General features: G+C 43.4%; 1 protein-coding gene across 3 annotated transcripts in view; it reads left to right on the top strand.

The window, feature by feature from the left end:
• LOC133136799 (oxysterol-binding protein-related protein 1-like) overlaps positions 1–17,339 on the top strand; it is a 28,614-nt gene extending 11,275 nt beyond the window's left edge. For all 3 annotated transcript variants that reach the window (XM_061254541.1, XM_061254542.1, XM_061254540.1), the window contains 14 exons: positions 5,662–5,827; positions 7,232–7,397; positions 10,257–10,332; positions 11,225–11,359; positions 11,480–11,577; positions 12,056–12,238; positions 12,847–12,954; positions 13,191–13,280; positions 13,475–13,601; positions 13,932–14,048; positions 14,551–14,674; positions 14,994–15,084; positions 15,785–15,805; positions 16,427–17,339. In XM_061254541.1, the coding sequence (XP_061110525.1) occupies positions 5,662–5,827; positions 7,232–7,397; positions 10,257–10,332; positions 11,225–11,359; positions 11,480–11,577; positions 12,056–12,238; positions 12,847–12,954; positions 13,191–13,280; positions 13,475–13,601; positions 13,932–14,048; positions 14,551–14,674; positions 14,994–15,084; positions 15,785–15,805; positions 16,427–16,529 (1,605 nt within the window). In that variant the 3' untranslated portion in view covers positions 16,530–17,339. The remainder of the gene's footprint in view (positions 1–5,661; positions 5,828–7,231; positions 7,398–10,256; positions 10,333–11,224; positions 11,360–11,479; positions 11,578–12,055; positions 12,239–12,846; positions 12,955–13,190; positions 13,281–13,474; positions 13,602–13,931; positions 14,049–14,550; positions 14,675–14,993; positions 15,085–15,784; positions 15,806–16,426) is intronic.
• The last annotated feature ends 3,810 nt before the right edge of the window (positions 17,340–21,149 follow it).

Raw genomic sequence — 21,149 nt, 5'->3', positions numbered from 1 at the left:
GAGGGCAGATTCCTCTTCCTCCTTATTCAAGCGCACGCCACGTGCGACCGTTTCCTTCTCCCGCGCCCGGAACATCAGCCTGATTCATGGTGATTACGGCTGCTCATTTACTGCGTCTGGCAGCCGCTACAGTGAATGTTCAGCCGGCGTGATAATTTGGCACCGATGATTCATTCGTCAATTACAAGGACTTTTTTTTTGGATAAGAGGTGTTGATTGGACAGTGTATTAAGGACATGTCTTTAAGTTGAATTGTATCACAGAATTGGAACAGTATTTCACAGAATTATCCTTTCCCGAATATTAATTGTGACCACCTGGCAGTCCATAACCTCCGTTTCCACACATCTTAATTCTGTGTGACATTTGATTGTGCGTGTACGACTTTACCCTTCATTCCAGTATAATCAATTGTATCATTTTTCTCTGTTGTGTGTGGTAGAAAGTACCCAGCTTTCCCACTCTCCATTCTTATCCAAAATTATTGAACATTTATTTTGTATGTGATCCAGCACTAGTTGCAAAGGGCAAGATTTACCTATGCCCCATGTTTGCAAGCTGATCATTGGATCAGTCATAAGAAGAGTTCAGATCACGATTGAGCCGTGTTTTTGAATTTGGTAGATTTCAGCTTGGCTCAGGGTAGAACTGCAGCAGGAAGTCCCCTTTAGGGAAGGCATCTGATTTTTATGCTGACAACATGGAAACTGAGTGAGCCAAATATAAACACCATTCAGAAAGTGTGGTTACATCTTGCGGTTATGTACAGTTGCACTTTCCTCCAGAGGAGGCAGTCTCATCTATTAACCATTACAACCATTACAACATAGAGTTTAGTTTCAGCCAACAAGGGCATATGAGAGAAAAGTAATCTGAGGCTGTCGGTGCCATGAAAAATGCTGTACATTTTATAATGTCTCTCTCTCTGGTGCATGAAGATCATGGGACTGAGAAACGACCTCCGCGCATTACGCAACAAAGCACACCGGGACAGGCATTCAAGAGCAAAGTGAACGTGCTCGTATCCAAGTTACACCAGACGGTGCAGTCAGAAAAAACGAGAAAACGTTTAAGCCTCTATCATTATCAATAGCACATATCTCTTCAGAACGCCCTTGTGTCCTGCACTGAGCAGGTTCACAGAATAATGAAACGGTGGACAAAGTCTTGGGGACAATGCAGTTTCCGGCACTGTGCAGGATGCTATGCATTGACTCCAGGATTAATGAGACTAATCATGTTGGAGGAATATGGAGTCTTCATACTGTTACTTTGTTAGCTGTCCCAAACGATGGGCTCATTGTTGAAAGTTTTCACCGATGCTCTGATGGACTTCAGTACATGCCACACCTAGCCAATCTGTCAAAGCTGTCAGTCAGCCATCAGCATACTGGTTTAAAATGCTAGCCTACCATTTAATACACTGCACTAATAATTCTTGATATTTTCAAATATGCAGTCACTCAGAAACAAATGTCTGTGTCTTGTGGGGAGTTAGCTACTGGTATGCCTATTGTGCTGTTGATTATGATGACGATGAGGCTAGTGAGAAGCCTGACTGCTTTTTAGATAATTAATTTAGAATTTCCATCCCCTCCCATCACAGCAGAGCTATATTACAAACTTCAACTTGCTGATGTACATGAGGTCAAAGGCCTTCTGCTTATGGCTCCAGTGTGATTTTGCTCACTCTGACCTCTTTTTCCAGTCCGACTGAAATATCGCCGCTGGTGCATTTTCAGAAGATAATGATGATGATGATGAGGGTGCAGTGTCAGGACAGGGAGAATGTCATGTGAAAACGTGCTGCGGCACTTACCCAAGCAGAAGCCAGCCGCAAATGACTTTGAGAATAATGAGAATAGCTTAGTGTCAGCCGTGTTCTCGCTTGCTATTTCTGTGGTTAATTAACACTCCTATCTGCAGGAGCTGGAGGAAATTGCTGGGGCGCTCGGTGTGTCAGCTGGTCAGGGGGCCAGGGCTGGTGTAAGCGGGGCATAGTCGGTCACGTCCTCCATCTTCTCAGCGGCCTCCCTCTGGTCATCGGGGGTGGGCGCTCTTTTTAAACTCCTCTGGGTATCGCTTGTCTCGCTGTCAGACCTCTGCTGTCAGGGAGTCGTTTTAAAGGGAAGACAAAAGCGCGTGGTAACAAGACCGTGGAGATCAGTCACGCTGGCGGGAAGGACCTGGCAGCTTCTGTCACAAGACTCAGACGACCTTGCCACAAGCTTGAGAAGACACTTATTCATATGCTTGAGAAATGATTGTGTGTGTGATGGTCTTCTGTTATATGCTCGATTCATTGCTTGATCATTTTTCATAGTGTCTCCATGAGTGTTGTTGGAAAGCAGAAAAATGTAGTTGCCTTTTTAAGGCAAGTGCAGCCCCCACTCCCACCCCCTGCCCTCTGAGTTTTGTCTTTCATAAAATGCTACCTGAAAACTCAATATAGTGTATTGATCAGAGTTATTTTAAAGCGCATCAGCAGATATTGTATAAGTTCATTATGCTGGCAAATCAATACACTTGGCTCCATTTCACCCTTGTGACCTTAAAATAATGTGTTCATTAAAGCTGTGGACTGCCCACCATGAACTGCTACGTTTGTCAATTCAGAGATTGTGTGGAGAGGTGTCGAAGAGACTTATACTTGCTGTGTTTGGGGGAAAAAATAAAGAACATCTCACTTTGGGCTGACCTGTTTTATGTTTGCCTGTAGGCCTTATCAGTGGCCTATATGTTTTTGTGTTTTTTCGGCTCAACAGTGCGTAGAAAACATCAGCAAATGCTAGCAAGCTAGCTTTGATGTTCTCTTTGAAAATGACATGTAATGAACAATGAAATGCAACTCAATTTTGAGGAGTGATTCGTCACAGAAGGTTCAGGTGGTTCTGTAAAGCTGTGGAGTGCATTTCTCTGTTGGTTGGGGGTACTCATACCCTTAAAATAGGACAACATCCCTTAAGCACAATGCTCAAAAGGTATGAAAGTGCAGAAATATAGAAGAAATATGTTGGCCACCATCGGTGCCGTTTGGTGGTAATTGCAGTGCATTCGGAATTTATTTCAAATTTACTTTGAAAGCAGGATTAGAATTTTGATTGTGTTTTATTATGATACTTTACGTACAATTTTGGCATTCAAAGTTTAATATGAAATACAGATAAACTGTTATGTACCAAATGCATGCCTCTACATACGTGTGTGTGTGTTTCTCATAAGTCTCATAAATGTTTTGCCAAGCTTTCTGAGGTTTGTCTAAGGAGAGCCCAGGAGGCTGTGGAGGTAGAAGTGTGAGGTGTAGAAGTGTGAGGTGTCCAAGGTGAGGCGTTGTGTTTTCTTTCTCACTCTTGGGGGTGGGGAGCACGGCAGGAAACCCGCAAAGGGGGTGTCCCCTGTTGTCTATCCCCCTAGACAGTTCAGCCAATCACAGCGCAGCTCTGCTTACCCGGTTTTACTCTATTCCCTGCCATTGCTACCGAGCCTCGGAGGTGGGCGTTGTGGAGCTGTGGAGATCTTTAATTACCCCATGCTGCGAGCAGCAGTCCCACAGCCTAAACTTCTGCAGAGACACGACTCCCCTCCATCATTTCATTAAGGCCGTATCCCTTGAAGATTAAGATCCAATTAATTTTCAGTTTCCAGGCTGTTTGTTCTGGCATCCTGCTCTTTCCTGTAGAACCCAGACTGCTTTCTCTCCTTTTTCACTTACTGTTTGTTTTTATTTTAATGTTGTTTTTATCCCTGTTACGGTGCTGTAGTGTAGGAGGTGATGCTGTGGCCAGCTAGGCTTGTTGGTCTGAAGGGTGAAATTTGTCAGGTGTCACCACAAGCAGTTTCGATTCCAAGTCAAATTAACAGATCGATGACTGTGAGCGTTCCAAGGCTAGATATGGGGAGCATTCATCATTTTTCAGACTGTGATTAATGAGAAATTCTGGATACACAGACCTAAGCAAAGAACAGATATAAATGCAATTCATTCATGATTCTCATCTCAATTAATATGGATTTGAAAGGGATTCAAATGAACCTAATCTCAGCTGGCTAACTCATCACAACCTAACCTAACCCTAGGATTGAAGCCTTTCAATCAAATCAATCTGACACTTGGGTCGAAGCCTGTTATCTGTATGAGAGATGTCTTTGCTGAGTGTTACAAATCAGTAAACGTTATATTGGCAGCTAGATTGCTTGTTTGCATATCAATGTGCACTGCAGTGTCAGTGGTGAGTGTGGACACCAGTGTTAGTAGAGTTAGAATGAGCCATTCTGCAGTCCCACCCCTGTCTTCTGAGAAAACCACTGACCCGTTCGGACACACTAAGGGGAGGTGACTGACTCTGAACTACCGCAAGCAAAGACCGGTATATATTCACATAAGAACACAAAAAATTGATGATGCAAACTTGGCTTGTCCCCCTCGGCCTGTCCTAGCCGTGTGCTCGTACGCAGACTCTGAGGAGCGCCCTCAGATATTTCGGATATTTCCCCCGCGCCTTGTGAAATCGCGCCGGCGGCAGACGTCGATCGCTCGCCTGTCGGAAAAGGGATCCATTCCGGCTCCCAAACACTCGCCCCTAGCTCAGGTTTCTCCTCACGGACAACTGATCCGCCACTGCGTATCATGTTCCATGTAGAGGAAACCAGAGCCAGAGGGAGACCAGAGCAAGTACACACTGGCAACCAACCTCCAGCCCATCACCTCAGCAAGTGCCCATCCATCGGCTCACTGGGGACCCTGTGTGGAGCAGCAGCCACTGTGTGAACAGCAGGTTGTGGGGTTTAATCCCCCCTATATTATCTCAGGCATAATGTTGTTGTGTGACTGCATTTATACAATGACATGTTGTAATTGTTGCACATCATATCAAGCATGACAACTTCCAATAGGGTAGAAAGTCCCAAAAAAAAGAACAAAGTTTCACAAGATTTCTGATTTCAAGATTTTGTGGTATAATAAGAAGTGAAATAATTGGTGGGGAAACAGCATTCCCAAAGATAGTGGCTCTGTTTTTAACACTTATCAAATATGAGATTTGTGCTGTGATTTTGCCTAATTAGCATCACTTCCACTGTCTTTGGCAGTTCTGCTGCTTTATTTTATTTAAATCTGAGCATCTGCTGCAGTCTTTGCTTGTGTGAGGTTTCCTATTGTCTTGCTGGATAATTAAGTATTTCCACACTAGTGAATTAAATGGTTCAATGAAGTTCTCAATCCATTCAATTAAAATGGATGAATCGCGGTTCTGGATGCACAGGTTTATAATAAATAAATGCAGCCAGTAGTCGCGTGCATTGATCTTAAAGGGGTATGGTTGCATGTTGTATCCGTTCCAATTTACATTATGCTCCGCTTGCTGATATGCAGTTCTTTCAATATTTACTGAAGTTACAGCTAAGTATTTTATCAGAAAATAGATGTTGCTGTCACTATATGTTTGTTCAGAATTATTAATTGTTAGTCTATTCTTTTGCAGTAAATTAATGTGACATATATTGGTTGTAAAATTAGTAACCACACCTTTTCTCTGTGGTGATAACCTCAGTCCATTCATTCGTTTTATGGCTTTGTGACCCTGCATCAACATTATAAAGTGGTTTAAACCCTGCAGTATCCAGGCAGCCACAGTTGTGTTTGTCATTGGCTTGCCCCTGCAGGTGTGGAGCCTGAAACTAGAACAGGAAGTAGAAAAAAACAAGATCCTGTCCGAGGCCCTGCAGACCCTCGCCACTGAGCACCACAGCCTCAAGCAGTCCCTCTCCAGGACCAGGTCCCTGCCCCAGGGCACGTTCCCTGAATACGAGTTTTACGACGCTTATTCTGGTGAGTGCGTCTGTCCCAGGACCCGACCTCCGAGGTTAGGCCATTGAGTTCATACTGGGGCTCCTGCTTTTGCATTGCACACATATTAAGCCCTTTTGGCATGAGACCTTTTATAATAGGATAGTATAGTAAGACTATCCTGTCCTGTCCTGTGTGGTGTAATGCGTGCGTCTTTAACTTTAATCTCACGGTTTTAATAGCAACTCTTCCCTTGGCTTCCATGGCTGTAGTTACGGTTTTAAAACCTTCGCATTGTCATGCTGCATTTTGTGAAGTATGTATTTCTTAAATCTGTCACAATACATTATGAAAGAAATATCCTCGGGGCCATAGCATATTTATCAGCGTGGTAATATTTTACCTTTACCATTCAAGTGCCGCTACTCTGTGACCCGTTGCAGAATATTTGATAAGGCCATTTCATATACAGCGAGCTCTTATCAGGCTTTGCATGCTGGGAAGAAACACGTGGCAGGATGTTTGATGTTTTCCATCAGGGTGAGAAGAACGGTTCGAGGTGCTTGTCCTCCTGACAGGAGAGAACCGTACATCATCCTGACGTGGCTTCTGAGAGGAGCGATGCACTGTTGTTTATGAGCGTTCTGACCCTTGAACTGGGATGTAAATCGTGTTCTAGTGGCTTTGCCAGTGCAAAGCCGCAGATTATCACTGCAGTGACCTTCCTGTTTGAGAGTGCTGCTATCCTGTAAGAAGTGCGTGAGTGGCCTTTATAAGAACCCTGTCTGTCCCAGCTGGAGAAGCAATCACGTCTGAGAGACTGTGAGGATTATGGGTGATATCTTTGCAAGCCAAGCTTGCATGTGGCCTTGTTTTATTTCACCCACATTCCTTAAGATGGAAGTCTCCCCTGCCTGGCCATGCTCTGCTCCATTGTATTGATCTCGTTGTAAATCAACTGGCCAAAAAGTCCTTAACTCACTGTAACAACTCTGGTTTTCCAAGACTTTATCTAATGTCTTTTTTTGAAGTTTGAGGGAAATACAGCCCTCAAACGCTCACTCAATGGGACTTTGAGAATAGTCTGGTTCAGCAGCGACTCTTATCTGAGCCGTAGCATTAAAACTGGCTTCTGCTGCGAGGAAAGATTCCTGCATTTTTGTGACGGCTAAATGCTCCGTTATCGCTAGCAGTGAGTTTCCGTGGCGAGGGGAAGTTCCGCAGAGAGGAAGCGGGAAAGGGGGGGGAAGAAGCAAAGTAAGGTCTCCTGGAGGAACTCGGACAGCAGACAGAGGCACAGCCTTCCAGTGGAACAATATCCCCAGATGGGGTTTCTGTCTCCAGGGAGGGGAGAGGAGGGAGGGAGGAGGAGGGGGGTGGGGGTGTCGGTTGCTGTTGGGTAGCGCTGACGGCAGGCTCTCTCTCCGCTGACTCTCTTCTCTCCAGACTCAGACTCGGAGCACTCCTTGAGCGGCTTCCTGTCCGTCACCGGCCACTCGCTGGAAGAAGAGAGCGTCTGGCACAACGGAGGCAACCCCGGCGACCCCACCGCCATGTCCGAGGGTAACCACGGCAACGAGAAGTCCCAGTGCAACGGGACGAAGAAGCGCAGGTGAGGTTCCCACAACAAGAGCACTGGGCTTCAGCCTTACAGGTCTGTGTGTTTGTGTCAACTTTATATTTCACATTTACTGCTGTTCACAATGCTCCATAGTGTTGGCAGTAGTATTGAGTTGGGCAGAGTTGTTGTCATTAGCTGTCAGTTGTGTGGGCAAAGGTGGCGTTATTATGTCATTAATGTAGTGCTCAGTGATATCTCCCTGTGTTGGATCTCAGCTGCAGGTTTTTATACGTTTATACCCCCCCCGCATGCGCGCCCCAAGGAAAGGGCATCCAATTCCCGTCCAGAGCCCTTCTGTCAGTTATGTTTGTTTCTATAGATGTCTGGCCAAAAAGCTTTTGGCCTGCCAAATCCCGTTTATTTTGGGAGACCATTTTTGCTTTCTTTAGCATCTTGTGAATAATTGAGGGCAGTGGCGTGTCTTGGGCCGGGATATAGTGGGTGAGGGATTTGGGTGCACCCATGCAGGCAGGGTAAAAGATTGATGAGGATGAGGATTGAAGTGGCCCAACACAGCGGTCTGAAGACCGGCGTCCTGCGCTGATGGATAGCAGGGTTACGTTCCACCGCCTGTAAACACAGGCCTACTAGGTTTCATCCCTACCCAGGGGGGCGGAAAAACCTCCGGGCCTCGATTCTGGACCTTCCTGCAGAACGTCTGCCAGAACCTGGACTAATGTCCGCTTGCACTGGGGAAAGCCAGTGACCCAAATAAGTCATCCAGATAAGGAATGCTTTGGCTTGCTATGCTATGCTAGGAATAGCATCTTCATCTCTCCATTTTCCTGCACATCACCTGGTTATTAAATGGATTTAGGACATTAGGTCTAGTCATAGTTGGAACCAGAAGAAGAATATGAATATGTTTAAAGAGGCACAGAGGTGTATATGGAATTAGAACGTTTGTTCCAAAAATAAAATGATTCATGCAAAGCAGAAATATGCTGACTGACTGAAAAAGCAGTTGCTGTTTTATTTGTGTAAGCAGAAACTACTTTGCTGGCATTTTGAGGATATTCTATGTGCTTTTCTCATTATACAGCCACGCATTTGATTCGCAATTTGTCCTTGGCTGTAAGCCATGCTGCCATTGAATTTGGTTGTCCAAAGGGATTTGGTCCACCAGAGACCCATACGGAGAGGGAAGTGACAGCTCTGTTGTATAGCATGCTGGACCTGTACCAGACTAGGATTACCTGATCTGGAGTAAGCACGGGTAGTGCTGGGTGTTAGTAGCCATGCCTAGCCTAGTCCACGCAGCCAGACCCTCCAGACCAGGGTCTGTTTCTCCTCTCTTACTACTGGGTTTCACCCACAATGTGCTTCTGTCACCCTGCTTTCTGTGTGAATGAATGAAGGGAGGCATTAATTAATTAATTATGTCGTTAATATTTTATCAGTGTGTCCTGCCAGCATACAGCCCCATGCGCTGTGTGATAAACTGTTTACGCATGGCTCTGTGTAAAAATAGAGCTTGGCTGATCACATAGGACCCTGCTCCTCAAATCAAGCTATTTCTGGTCTGAGAACTGCTGGTTTCCACCCTCCTTTTACCTGGGATTCCTGCCAACACAGTCTGGCCAATCGGTGGCACCAATTGTTCAGTTAATTACCTGGGAGTTGTGCCAAGACAGTCTGGCCAATCACTAGTAGCACTAGTTTGGATTTGAGGTCCAGATTTGATGCTCGTTTTACATTATTTGACAGACGTTCTTATCCCGAGTGACGTACAGTTGATTAGACTAAACAGGAGACAATCCTCCCCTGGAGCAATGGGTTAAGGGCCTTGCTCAAAGGCTGTGCGGATCTTATGGTGGCTACACTGGGATTAGAACCACCGACCTTGCGTGTCCCAGTCAATTACTTGAACCACTACGCTACAGGCCGCCCATATCCTTGCCATATGAACACCATATTGTCATCACAAAGTACAGATATTGTAGTTATTTTCAAACAATATATTTATTTATATTTATATTAAAGATCTTAATCTCACACATTAAAATGGCAACCACAAAGTAAAACGGCATAATAATCTATCATATAACTATTGTGTAATGTACACACCATAGTTTATAGTCTGACATTTACACATAATGAACGTCACACACGTGGGAGCAGAGTTTGTTCCAGCATTAAATCTGTACCTGGGTGAGTTTGTCTTTAATCCCCAACCCCCGCATCACTTCAGCGTCCAGCACGTTGTCTCAGTAATTCAGTCGTGCAGACCTGACCAGTGCAGATGAGCTCAGATAGATTGATGGATTAGCTATAGATTTATGGACAGCTATGCTGGGGCCCTCCCCCACTGCCTTTGTGTGGAGGGAGTGTTGGAGCGACACAATGGCTGGTCACAGAGCAAACAGAGCCTGCTGTGTGCACGCTCACCCGTTCTGCAGATGGGTACAAGCTGGCCACAGTGGACAGGATTACGCTGCTCTGCTCCATTCAGAGAAGGGGAACAACCACACGGTGCTGTGTGTCCCATGTCTGACCTGGAGGAAGTCTCTGTTTTTTACCCTATGCTGTTTGCAGCCAAGTAATTTCAGTGCAGCATATTGTATTTCAGTGCTCTATTTGCCTAGACTACTGTGTGAACTCTCCTCTGTGCTTACATGCATTAATGATTTTTGGTGTCGGTCCCCCATGAGAAAGCATGAACTCTACTCTTCAAATACACAGAGCAAAATTATGTCCCAATGTATGTTCCAGTATTGCTACCCCACACACAGACATACGTATGCCGAAAGACATTAATCTGGTATTCCTGTGCTTTCTCACACCGGACATAGTGAAAGTTGGCTTTATTAACCTGTCTCCTTTTCTGTTTTGTGCCTGTCTATACATCAGGACATGCTTACCGGCCCCCATGTTTTCCCGGAATGACTTCAGCATCTGGAGCATTCTGAAGAAGTGCATTGGCATGGTGAGAATCTTCATCTGTGTTGTATCGGCAACTTCTGTAACTGCAATGTAAATCTCATTTGGGTATTGCTGCTCTAACTACACTGTAAATCTCCATCTGGGTCTTACTTCTCTAACTACACTGTAATCTCCATGTGGGTCATACTGCTCTGTAATGGTGTAAATCTCCATGTGGGTCATACTGCTCTGTAATGGTGTAAATCTCCATCTGGGTCTTACTGCTGGGTCTGAACTGTAAATCTCCATCTGGGTCTTAATGCTCTATAACGGTGTAAATCTCCATCTGGGTCTTACTGCTGAGTCTGCACTGTAAATCTCCTTCTGGGTTTTACTGCTCCAATTACACTGTAAATCTCCATTCGGCTCATACTGCTCTGTAACAGTGCAAATCTCTATTTGGGTCTTACTGCTCGGTCTGCACTGTAAATCTCCATTCGGTTCATACTGCTCTATAACAGTATAAATCTCCATCTTGGTCTTACTGCTCGGTCTGCACTGTAAATCTCTATTTTGGTCTTACTGCTCTATAACAGTGTAAATCTCTACCTGGGTCATTCTGCTCTTTCTGCACCTGGGTTTTACTGCTTAACTGTCTTTATTGCACTTTCACCTTCCATCTGCGTCAGTCTCCAATGCACTGGTCTCCTGATTCATCATTTATTTGTATTAATTATTGGCAATAAGCATGCCTTGCAAGTTGATGGCTCAGAATAGACTTTGCATACTTGCAGATGCAACAAAACGCTAAATACGTGTTCTTTATCTGTAGTCAATCATTGTGTGCAATGTGTGGGGTTTTCTTTGTGTGTCTGAGTATATACACGTTTTCTTGTCTCTTGTGCTCTCATTGTAAAATTTAAAATTCTCTCGTTCATTCTATTTGCCTCCTTCAGGAGCTCTCCAAGATCGCCATGCCGGTTGTCTTCAACGAGCCGCTAAGCTTCCTGCAGCGGCTGACTGAGTATATGGAGCACACGTACCTGATCCACCAGGCCAACAGCTCCTCAGACTCCGCGGAGAGGATGAAGGTACCCGTTCGGCCCCTCTCTGGCTCCAGTGCTTCATGCACTATGTACGTGCCATATTGGTGTTGCTGACTGGGGGACGCTAATGGCTAACAGCGGTGTGGTGTTTGGGTGTGTCCGCAGTGTGTGGCAGCCTTCGCCGTCTCTGCCGTGGCCTCGCAGTGGGAACGCACTGGGAAGCCCTTCAACCCGCTACTGGGAGAGACCTATGAGCTGGTCAGGTACGGGTCGACTGTCCTTCTCTGACACCCTGAATGGGACTGTTATGTTGGCACATTAGCATGTTATTAAAGGCTCTATTATATACAGCATAGACTTTGAGAGGGTGAATACTCATCTCATTTTCAGAACCATAAGAACTGTACTAATGGATTGGAATGAGATTGGACCTTTTATTTTGGAGCCCTTAACAGTGAAGGATGGGAAACGATGTGTTGCCACCACCTGGGTGTTTCAACCACAGTGGCCATTTTGTGCTAAAATGCTCACCACTCACCAACTGAATGGGAATTATAGAGCCTGATAAACCCTCTCAATAAATGTTTAGGTGCAGATTCATCATTTCAGGCACTGGTTAATGGATTGCCATACCTAGTCTGTCACTGTCATGTTGTCAGCAAGGCCGCAGGGGATGGTTTTTGCATGGTTGTGCACATTTCTGGAGGTTGGCGTGGTGATGTTGCCTCCCACCCCTTGCAGGGAGGACCTGGGTTTCAGGCTGATGTCGGAACAGGTCAGCCACCACCCGCCTGTCAGCGCCTTCCAAGCGGAGGGCCTGAATAAGGACTTTGTGTTCCACGGGTCCATCTACCCCAAGCTCAAGTTCTGGGGGAAGAGCGTGGAGGCGGAGCCTAAAGGAATCATCACCCTGGAGCTGCCCAAGTGGGTCCGCCTCTCGTCACACACAGTCAGCTGACGCATTGGAACATTTGACTGTTTTTCATGTTGTTTATATTATATATATATATTTATATATATATATATTATGTTAATGGCATTTGGCAGACGCTCTTATCCAGGGCGACATACAGTTGATTAGACTAAGCAGGAGACAATCCTCTCCTGGAGCAATGCAGGGTTAAGGGCTTTGCTCAAGGGCCCACCGGCTTTTGCGGATCTTATTGTGACTACACCGGGGATCGAACCACCAACCTTACGAGTCATGTACCTTAACCACTACGCTAGTGTGTTTTATAAATGCCATTTTCATTTAAAAATAGATTAAAATATGCTTTCATATCCCTAAATTTGAATAAAACTGAAAGCTAAATAAAAACACCATCTCATTTTGTGCGGTTCATGACTAGTGAGCATTCTCACATGCTGAAGGAAAATGCTTTTCATGTGTAGCGGAAGAGATTCCAGACATTGGGTAGATAAGAAGTGTACTTTGAATAAGTTTTCCTGCTGCATCAGTTTAGTTGAGGTTTCTGGTGATTTTAGTGATGAAAGGTTTTGATATTAGCGGTTGATTTTTCTCTGCTGTACAGGCACAATGAAGCCTACACATGGACAAATCCTATCTGCTGCGTGCACAACATCATCGTGGGTCAGCTGTGGATCGAGCAATACGGAAACGTGGAAGTAATCAACCACAAGTAAGACCTGTCTGTTGGACTGTGGAATAAATAAATAAAATAAAATGCCATTGCTTAAAGTTCCACTCTGGTCATAAATGTAACTACTGGAATCTCAAGATCTTCCTTATCCATTACTACTTCCTCAACCTTAACTGCAGCTTGTTGAATAGTGGTGGGAGAAATTAAATCAAATTAAAGTGTGTCCTGCTTGTTCAAATGCTATACAAATTGTCATCTTGTTTTTTTTTAAATAGAACTGGAGAAAGATGTTGCCTGACTTTCAAACCTTGTGGCCTTTTTGGGAAGGAACTGCACAAAGTGGAAGGCTACATACTTGATAAAAGGTAAATTAGTCAGAAGGGAACCATGTATGGTCATTAGCCTTTAAGTCTGGCTTACAGATTCCTGGTAACTGCAAGGCTTATAGCCACTGATTAGATGGAGACTAGCATTGAGAATTTGGAATTGTATCTGTCGTGGCTGAAAGGCAGCCGGCTCACTGCACTGCTTCTCCTGCCTGTTTCCGTTTGGGGTACAGTAAAAAGAAGCTCTGCGCCCTTTATGGGAAGTGGACAGAGTGTCTGTACACCGTGGACCCGGCCAGCTTTGACGCTCACAAGAAGACGGACAGGAAGAACCCAGAGGAGAAGAAGAGTACCAAACCAGTATGTCCAGCGACGTGCTCCAACACATCCACCTACAGCAGGGCTTTGGGTCGCATGATTCAGCTGTGCTGTATGGCTTGTCTACATGTAACTGCCAGGATTTGAAAGGACCAGCAAAATGAACGGCAAAAAAGCTAATTTACTAGTGACTGTATGTATTAGTGACTGGTTGAGCTGGTAAGCCCAAAGTGGAAGGCTACATCTGAACTTGTTCTGCAAACATTTGGCATGTTGCCTTGGTGTACTACAACAGAAATGACTCCTTAAGTTTACAGTGTGCTGTAACCCTCGTTGGTTTGATGGTAGCCGTGGTATTTGCGTGTGTTCCAGGCCGCCCCAGACGAGGAGGCAGAGGACATGCCCCCTCCAGAGGCGGAGACGGTCCAGGTGATCCCGGGCAGTGAGCTCCTCTGGAGGATAGCACCCCGCCCGGAGAACTACGCAGAGGTCAGCAGGAGAGATCATCCCCGTCCACCAGCAGGGGTCACTGGCAAGCGCTGAGATGCAGTCGATCGCATGCAGCTGAAACTGTCCTGTCCCTGGGTGATGCCAATCGTGCGTCACCATGCGGGACTGCCAGCCACAGTTGGCACGGTCTGGGTTGGATACCTGACTGATCCATGCACTATCTCAGCGCCTCAATAGGATGAGTCATCCAGCAGACCCTTCTAGTCTATTCTTCATGCAAATGGATATTCTCCTGACAGCAGGGTTGAACTTATTTCAATGCAGTCAGTTCAGTGAATGGTGGCTAATTGATGGTATTAACCTGAACTCTGCAAGACGGAAGGCAAATTAGGAACTATTGTAGATGGTTGATGGGCCAATTGTCCTCATCAAATATTATTTTGTTCTTGAGTTTGCATGGCTGATTGTGTGAATGTTACTCATAGCCATTTATAATTTCCCATTGGCTAATCTGCTTATCCATCCGTCCGTTGATTTGTAGATGTACGCCTTCTCCACGTTCGCCATGCAGCTGAATGAGCTGGACGAGGAGATGGAAGGAGTTATTCCCAAAACAGACTGCCGGCTAAGGCCGGACATCCGTGCAATGGAGAATGGCGATATAGGTACTGCATCTGCATTCAATTCCTTTTCAAAAAATACAAAATTCAAAACGGTTACGAAGTAGAATGTGCTCGCATTCAAATAAGTCACAATTTTATTTTCATTCTGATGTAAAATAGATTCTAAAAAGATTGTCCAGTGCATCTCTACAGTACATGTGTGTGCATATAAACCTGGGGATTGCACTTTTCCATAATAATCATGAATAGGTATCAATATAATCATAATAAATAATATTCATAATACATATTTGTGCACCACCTTTCATTATACCATGTTGAATGAAATAAAACATCTGTAAATGAACATGTGTGTGACTAGACCTGGCAAGCGAGGAGAAGAAGAGGTTAGAGGAAAAGCAGAGAGCTTCACGGAAGAACCGCTCCAAATCTGATGAGGACTGGAAGACCAGGTGAGCAGAGCACCTCAGACGACGCGCTGTCCTTGCCCATAAGACACACACCAGCCTGCCTGTCCTCTTCTCATTCTGAGTTTGGAAGTTAAACACGGTCTTAAATCATTCGTCCAGGCTGAGGGCAGACTACACTGCAGTTAGAAGGAATTTGGGCTGAAACTGTCCTCACCTGATAGTAATGCATAAGCAGAGAAGAGCTTTCTTATTGACTTTTGTAGGTTGAATTACTTATTACTGTTTATGGTTTTTTTGAGCATGGTCCAAGCAAAAAAAAGAAGGTATGCTCTCAGACAGTGAATGGAAGGCAGCGCCTTTATCAAATTGTTTAATTTCAGTAACTTTCTATTTTTTTGTGACTCCTGGATGTTCAGCTTTGTGCCTTACTGAAACCACCTAGCAAAATGAGGCTCATTACTTGTTGATGTATCACAATAGAACTGAGCAATGCCATATGATCCATAATGTATGGTCTTATACATATTTATTATAGATCAGAGCACATTTAAAATGCTACAAAATGTGTATCCACTATCCACATGGACATGCTATATTATTACACAATATGATATTACCGCCACAAATCAGTTTGATTATTCCCAGTGCTGTGTTATGATTTTATCAATAACCCCCCGTTTCCTGTTTTTTTTTTTTTTTTTTCTCTCCATTGTGTTGTATGTTGCTCTGTTTTAATGAGAAGAAATCCTGCTCCCTGCTGCAGGTTTGAGTTGCTTGCTTACCTCTGGTCTGGTTTGGTTTGGTGTTTCACATCTGAACACTGTGCTGTACTATGTGCTCCCCCTTTTGGCGCACTCCAGTACTGCAACAGATGCACGGGCACTTGAGCCCTTTAACTTCACCAAAGATGGTTCCAGAAAACTTGTTCATTTTGAGAAATCATTTTGAACAATATTCAGATCAGCGAAATCGGAATATTCAGTTTAAAAGCATGACGTTTTGAAATAAATAAATTCTATGAAATGCCATGCATTTTAGGTTCAACGGTAGATTTAGATAATATAATGGCATAACTAATGCTTCTCTTCATCTATATTCACTTAAATTTATAAATTATGAGATTACAGCACATTTAAACAGTTCAGCTGGCCAATATTGTTTTATTGCACAATATAATACTGGGCATTTCATTGACTGATTTATATGGACTCTATTATTAACACTCTGTTTGCAGTTACCTTAATGAACCATGGCTTTGTGATCAAATATGTTGGGTTATTTGCTAAAACTGTCACAATGACAAACAAATAACTCGCAAAGTTTTAGTTGTATAGTATTCCTTCAGAGTGAGTGAATGCTGTGTAATTGTGTTGTTTCCTCTTAGATGGTTTAACCAGGGACCCAACCCTCACAATGGCTCCCAGGACTGGCTCTATACCGGAGGGTACTGGGACCGGAATTACTCCACCCTGCCGGACATCTATTAACGCACAAGGGGACACACCCACACAAGTCCGTGGGCATCCACCTAAACAAATATTTTAAACTCCTTTTTAAAAACCATGGTGTAGCTTTGCTCCCCATTTGGGCTGACCAAATGAGGTATGAGTCCAGGATACAGTTAGCTGTGTTATTAAATTACATGTATGTGTATAGGCTGTTATCCTAGCAGGCAGAATTATCCAGGACGTAGCTCTGTTAGCATTAGCATCCTTATTCTGCTAGTCTCTTTATACTGCTGACTGTTCATATGACCGCATATATTTATATGCAACAGCAAGGTCCCTCTCAGGATTTGACTTGGCAACCTTCCGGTTACAAAGTCACTTTAATTTGGATCATTACGACATGGAACACAGCAGTGACAGTAGCCTATTTTAGAAAGCAACCATTAAAGCAAGCTACACCATGCTAAAGGGCATTGTTCCAACTTATAGCACCAGAAAAATTGTGGACATTTGATTCTTCACTCCTCTGTACTTGATGGAAGAATTCACACCTGGTTAACAGGAAGTTAAGGTTTGAGAGTTGAATGTGACGTTGTGTTTCTTCCACTAAAGTCTTGCTTCAGGAATGAAGAAGCCATTTATATGACCTCTGACAAAACTATTTATGAGAATGTACAGCTGTTTTGTGTAAAAAAAAATAGACTACTTTAGTTTGTTAGTAGTAGTAGTAAACTGAGTCATATAATACAGTGCTGCCCTGTCATAGTGCAGTCCAAAACAACTTCAGGAATTACACAACCTTTATTCCTTAAGGGACAGGTGCAGGATGTTTTCTGTGAGCAGAGTTTCACAAATGACGGGCCTGAAAGGACAAGGCACACTATGTATACTTATCTACTGATACTGGGTGGATTTAACTTATTGCCGTAGTCACCATCACTGGGTGGTGAGCGTGCGCACACTGTCTGTTTATCATCCCTTAGAGAGGCGTAGCAAAAATGCAAGGCCGGATACCTTGCTAATTCCTGCTTCTACTTCTGCAGCTCTTATACCCACAACACGTGTGCTAACGTAGGCAGTTTGCGCTGTGAATGTATAATAATTCTCAGACAGCAGAGCAGTAAGCCAAAAGGTCCAATTTCCTTTAAAAAAAATTTTTTTTTTTTAAAGAGGTGCTTATGGGAAATGAAGTCTCGCGCTTGTGCACAAGAACTCTTACCACATCCATGTGAGGACTTAATGTCCCATAGATACAATGGCATAACCAGACTTGGTATATTCTGTCAGGACCACTGTTTTCAACCATTTTAGCAGATGGCTTCTCTGAAACTTACCCAGACTGGCTTGAAACAGTGAAACTAAAATGCTTTCCACAGCCAAGTTGTCAAGTTGATTGAAACAAGTCAGCTGTTGGCTGATCAATTTACCCCATTTCGCACATCACTAGAGTTCAGGACTACCACGCACATTGTTTTAAATCACATGGTACAGGACATGCATCCTGCATCCTGCTCGTAACAGTGAACATACAAACACTCTGCATCATTGCTTATGGAGGGAATCTGTGAACTGGCATTCTAAAAACACTCAAGTCTGGTGTGTATGGACACAAGGATTCCCATTGGCTGTTTAAAGAACTGTTGTGCTGTGTGGAGGTAGATAGACTAGTGTGCTCTTGGCATTAGTTTTATCCATTCTTGACATGTGTATATTGAGTATCTTCAATGCATAATTTCTATTGCTGATAAATAAAAAAGCTTAATATCATAATGTCGCTGCTTATTTTCTTTTCCTGTTTACTCATCTAGAACACCAAAAAGTCTGGGAAAACATCTTTAAATAAATCTACTTGAAAATATTGGGTAGCAAAAAATCGATAGTTCTCTCTGGATCTTCGTTCAATATGAGTATATGCAGTTCAGAAACCAATGAGAATAAGTAAAATCGATCTTCTCACAGCCTGAGTTCAGTCTGGAATCTCTGAAAATCCTTTCTTTGCCATTTACAAATTTGATACTTGATAAAAAAAAAAAAAAAGTCAAGTTTTTCCCAAACCATTTTTTAACCAGATTGTGTAGCTGTTGGTGGCTGTAGCTGGAATATAACCTTGTGTGTTACTTTACAGAACCACTCTCAAAAAAAGACCAACATTACACAACAGAATTAACACAGATCATTTATTTTCTTTGTACAATTTGTTGAACCCGACAAAGAAAATGCTTCCTGTATGCAGGAAAACCAGTTCCTGCAGTGATTTAATCTCAGGTATTCACCCCCCCCCCCCAGTTATGTACCCTTCACCACTGACTAAGATTGCAATGGTTTGTGTCACCTTGCATACTAAATAATTAAAAGGGAAGATTACTCATACATACAGTACGTGTTCATATATACACATATTGCGCACACGTCTTCCCTCGTAGAAGTTACATCACTGTAATCTTATGTAAAAGGTGTCTCTGCCCTGTTCTGTCAACACACCACCAATGTAATGCTAAAGGGCTCACGCTGTATCGCCAGACCAGACCTGGGGCAAATATGTCATACTTTTGGATTCAAATCCTTTTCTGTGCTTGATTGATCTTGCCTGCTGCAACTGAGCCAAACAAGCAGACCAGAAGGCAGGGATTGCACTTTTTGAGAGTATTGCATTGGTTCCAATACACCAGACAAGCTCAGGAAAGCATAGAACAGTATTTGAATCCAAAACAGTTACGTATTTGACTCTGGTCTGCACACTACGTTTCCTTCTTTGCAGGAAGAGGTGGAAAGGAGATGTGGGGGAAATGCATTAAGATTGCCAACAAAAACAAATGGGATCACGGCACTACTGGGCAGCAGTTAAGACTGAACTTGCGTTATTAAAATAATTTATTTTTTTAAAAGCTAACAAAAACCATCAATGCAATTTTCACGGCAGGACCACGGGTCTGGCACAGAATACTCAAACACATCACTTGCAACTATCGCTCCCTGGTCAAACCTCAGTGCGGCCATTTCAAAACACGCCTTAATTACTGTGCCTGCTGCTGGCCACTACAGTCCGACACTGAAGTCTGATACACGTGCAAAATATGTATAAGAAAAGTGATACCTTGTCCTGAAATTCCCATGATGCACTGCAAGCTGAAGTGGAAGCAGAGCCTTCAGAGAAAGGTAAACATTACAGTTTACCTCTGTTTAAGGTAAATGTGAACAGAGCCATATCCTGAGGTAAGGCCTCTACCCACACAGAGGGGCAGGAATAGGTATTGGGCCACAGCAATACATCACAAACTAAGGAATTTGAGAATTCTTCAAATTGCTTTTCCAAGATATTCCAATAAAGCAGGGGTGTCAGAGGGAGTGATTGCGTCAGAGCTCACCCGTTTGTTACATCAGGTTTTGTGTTATTCAAGAGGGGAAGTTGAACACAAGCTCAGGCAACTCAACACCAAGTAAAACAGGAATGTTTATGGGGTTATAATGCTCATACAGTAAATCATATAAAATATACGAATCTTACACTAAATATTTTTTTGTACCTTACAATATAATTGATTCACAAATATGTTTTTGCATACTCAAATCTCTCCTGAGCAGACTATTTTTTTTTTAAGGTTTACCAATGTATGTGCATTAATTTGACAATGACTCGATCTGTATTTATACATCACCTAACATGCATGAAATTGCTTGTATTCGTTTTTTCCCCGTAAGATTCACAAATATGATTTTCTCCACTGAGTCTACCCCAGCCAAACAGGCTTTAAGCCATCCTTTCACTAACGCCCACATTGCTCAGACCATTGAAAGGACGTATTGTATGTGGTCACTTCAGCCAATCAGCTCACCTAAGTTTCACAAGTGCTGCAGGGTTCTGTGACAAGACAACTGCTCTGTCAGGAAGATGGCTCATCTGATCTTCAAATCTCAAACCATAGTCAAACCACAACATCTTCTATTTCTACTAACCCACGAGTATTTTGGAGGACCTGATGGGGGTAAAAACGCTGTCTGATGGAAATGGCAAAAATGTATTTGTTAGATACAAAAATAGGTGTCAAACTTATTTTGTGTAAGGTTCATATTATTTAATGATTTATGAGACAATAATAACCCCATAAAAAGTTGGCTGCACCTGGATGTGAAAGACTGCAGCATTGAGGAAACACTTATAATTCTGTATAGCACTACTACAGAAAATGCACAAGAGACCCATCATTTTTCATAAACCTCTAAATCAATCAATCTAATCTCCCCCATTCAACCACAACATTAACAGGCATTGCATTCTCTATGCAATATTCATTGTCGGATACTCAATTTTTGACTCACTAGCAAGTACATCATTTGGTTTTGGGTATTTACTGTAGGTGTTTACAGAACAACAGGGTAAACATTTCTCACCATACCAACAAACCGTTGAAACAGCCAGAGTTTTTATCAACCTCAGTGTAGTTACCTCACAATACTACGTGTTAAAGTGCCTCAGGTTTTTATAAGACTGTCAGTGATAGACTAGCCGAAGATTTTTTTTTTTCTTGCCATATATTTGATTGGATCAGTGGTGTGGATGCTGTGATATAGTCAGCAATGCCTGGACTGAACCTGACATAACCACAAAACAAGTTGTTGAAGCGTTGCCTATCTCTAGCTCAAGCAGTGGTTGCTTTATAT

The sequence above is a fragment of the Conger conger genome, chromosome 9, assembly GCF_963514075.1.
Source record: "Conger conger chromosome 9, fConCon1.1, whole genome shotgun sequence".
Lineage (NCBI taxonomy): Eukaryota > Metazoa > Chordata > Actinopteri > Anguilliformes > Congridae > Conger > Conger conger.
This window is presented reverse-complemented; position numbering and strand designations above follow the sequence as displayed.